At 55.8% G+C, this 1,500-nt stretch overlaps 1 protein-coding gene across 8 annotated transcripts in view; it reads left to right on the top strand.

Moving 5' to 3' along the window:
* Positions 1 to 1,286: 1,286 nt before the first annotated feature.
* The window catches only part of PIGG (phosphatidylinositol glycan anchor biosynthesis class G), a 101,398-nt gene continuing 101,184 nt past the window's right edge, over positions 1,287 to 1,500 (top strand). For 7 of the 8 annotated variants that reach the window (XM_026866078.1, XM_026866079.1, XM_026866085.1 and 4 more), the window contains exon 1: positions 1,287 to 1,481. In XM_026866078.1, coding sequence (XP_026721879.1) covers positions 1,363 to 1,481 — 119 coding nt within the window. In that variant the 5' untranslated portion in view covers positions 1,287 to 1,362. The other variant, XM_026866077.1, reaches the window with a different exon arrangement.

Below are 1,500 nucleotides of genomic sequence, written 5' to 3'. Positions count from 1 at the left end.
CTTACTTTAAGGGAAATATTCATCAGGAAAACTGTTATGGAGGCCAGTTATATGGTGGTGTAGAGTTGCATCAACATACACATAGCTATGGGATGATGACTGTAAACAGGTGAAGTGTCACACTGGCATCAAGCTGTTGCAGTGCCACTTTGTCTAGTAACAGACCACAAGCAGCTCAGCCCAGGATGGTGACTGCCAGACAAGCAGTCTGTGTGGTGGTGTACTTGTCAGGTCTGGGAAGATGTGCTGCTCACAGGTAAAGGTAAGGAGTTGTTACATGTACTGCAAAAAAATGTACCACATCTTTCTAGTAAAGAGGTCGGACATACAGAAGCTGCTTGGGCAGACATGAGAAGCAGTTTTGTTTGGAGGAATGGTACTTTTGAGTTTTAAGTTTTGAGTTTTCCTGTATCAATGAGCATAGTGAGACCAGGATCAACTCCACTTCACTTTGCAGAATTTCTTTGGTTTCCTTTTTTTAAAAATTAAAGCCTTTAAAAAACTTACTTCTCCTATATGCCATGACCCACCTACTACAGCCTGTGTCCTTTTTGGTGGAAAGGCTAAAAGGTCACTACTATTCAGTATTATTAAAAACCTAAAAGAAGAATCTGCTTGTCAAAAACCTGCAACAGCCTCTGAGTTCTGTTGCATTCCTCACCTGCCATGCACCCGTCATTACAACTTTACAGAAGATCTCCCTGCTCAGGCTTCAAACTTGTGTTTCAGAGGACGCAGCTCACAGCACTGCTGGTTTCTGGAGCAAACATCAGCTCTCAGCACGGGCCGCACAAGCAAGTGGCCACAGCACAGGTTATTCTTGGGAAACTGAGGCCCTGACAACTCAGTACTTTCTCCCTCCTTCAGCGTTGCAGCCCCGAAGGACGGTCCCAACCCGACATCGCAGGCCTGTGACGGCCGCACGGCAGGGCAGCTCGCTAGAGCCTCGCGTCCTGAGGCCCTTCGGGCGTCGGACTCGGAACACTCGCCAGCCGCCGGCCCAGCGCGGCCTACTGATGCCATCCACCCCTTACCGCTACGGCCCTTCCACACCGCTCCCAGGGCGGGGGCAGCGGGAGCCCCGCCCCTACCAGGCCGCGCCCTACGGCAGAGGAGACTGATGGAAGGCGCAGCCACGCCCCTTCCGCTGGCTGCGAAGGCGGGGGCCTACTTCCGGGTTGAGGTCACGCCTCTAGCGGAGGGGTTGGCTGGCCATTCGCCAATAGCATGGCCCGGTGGGTACGTACTACGTGCGGTGGCCGCTGGTTGGTCGGTGGCGTGGGAGGGGGCGGAGCGCCGCAGGTGCCGCGCCGGAGGTCCTGAGCGAGAGGTGTCCCGCGGGGGCCGGCGCTGTGCGGGAAGATGCGGTTGCGCTCGGGTGTGTTTGCCTCCGCCTGCCTCCTGGTGGAGGCCCTGGGCGTCGCGCTGTTCCTTCGCGGCTTCTTCCCGGTGCCCGTCAGATCCCTGCCTCGCAGAGAGGCCCGCGGGGATCCTCCCGCC

This window comes from Athene cunicularia, assembly GCF_003259725.1.
Source record: "Athene cunicularia isolate RWA chromosome Z unlocalized genomic scaffold, athCun1 chrZ_part2, whole genome shotgun sequence".
NCBI lineage: Eukaryota > Metazoa > Chordata > Aves > Strigiformes > Strigidae > Athene > Athene cunicularia.
The sequence above is the reverse complement of the archived record's forward strand: the minus strand, read 5'-3'. Positions and strand labels throughout refer to the sequence as shown.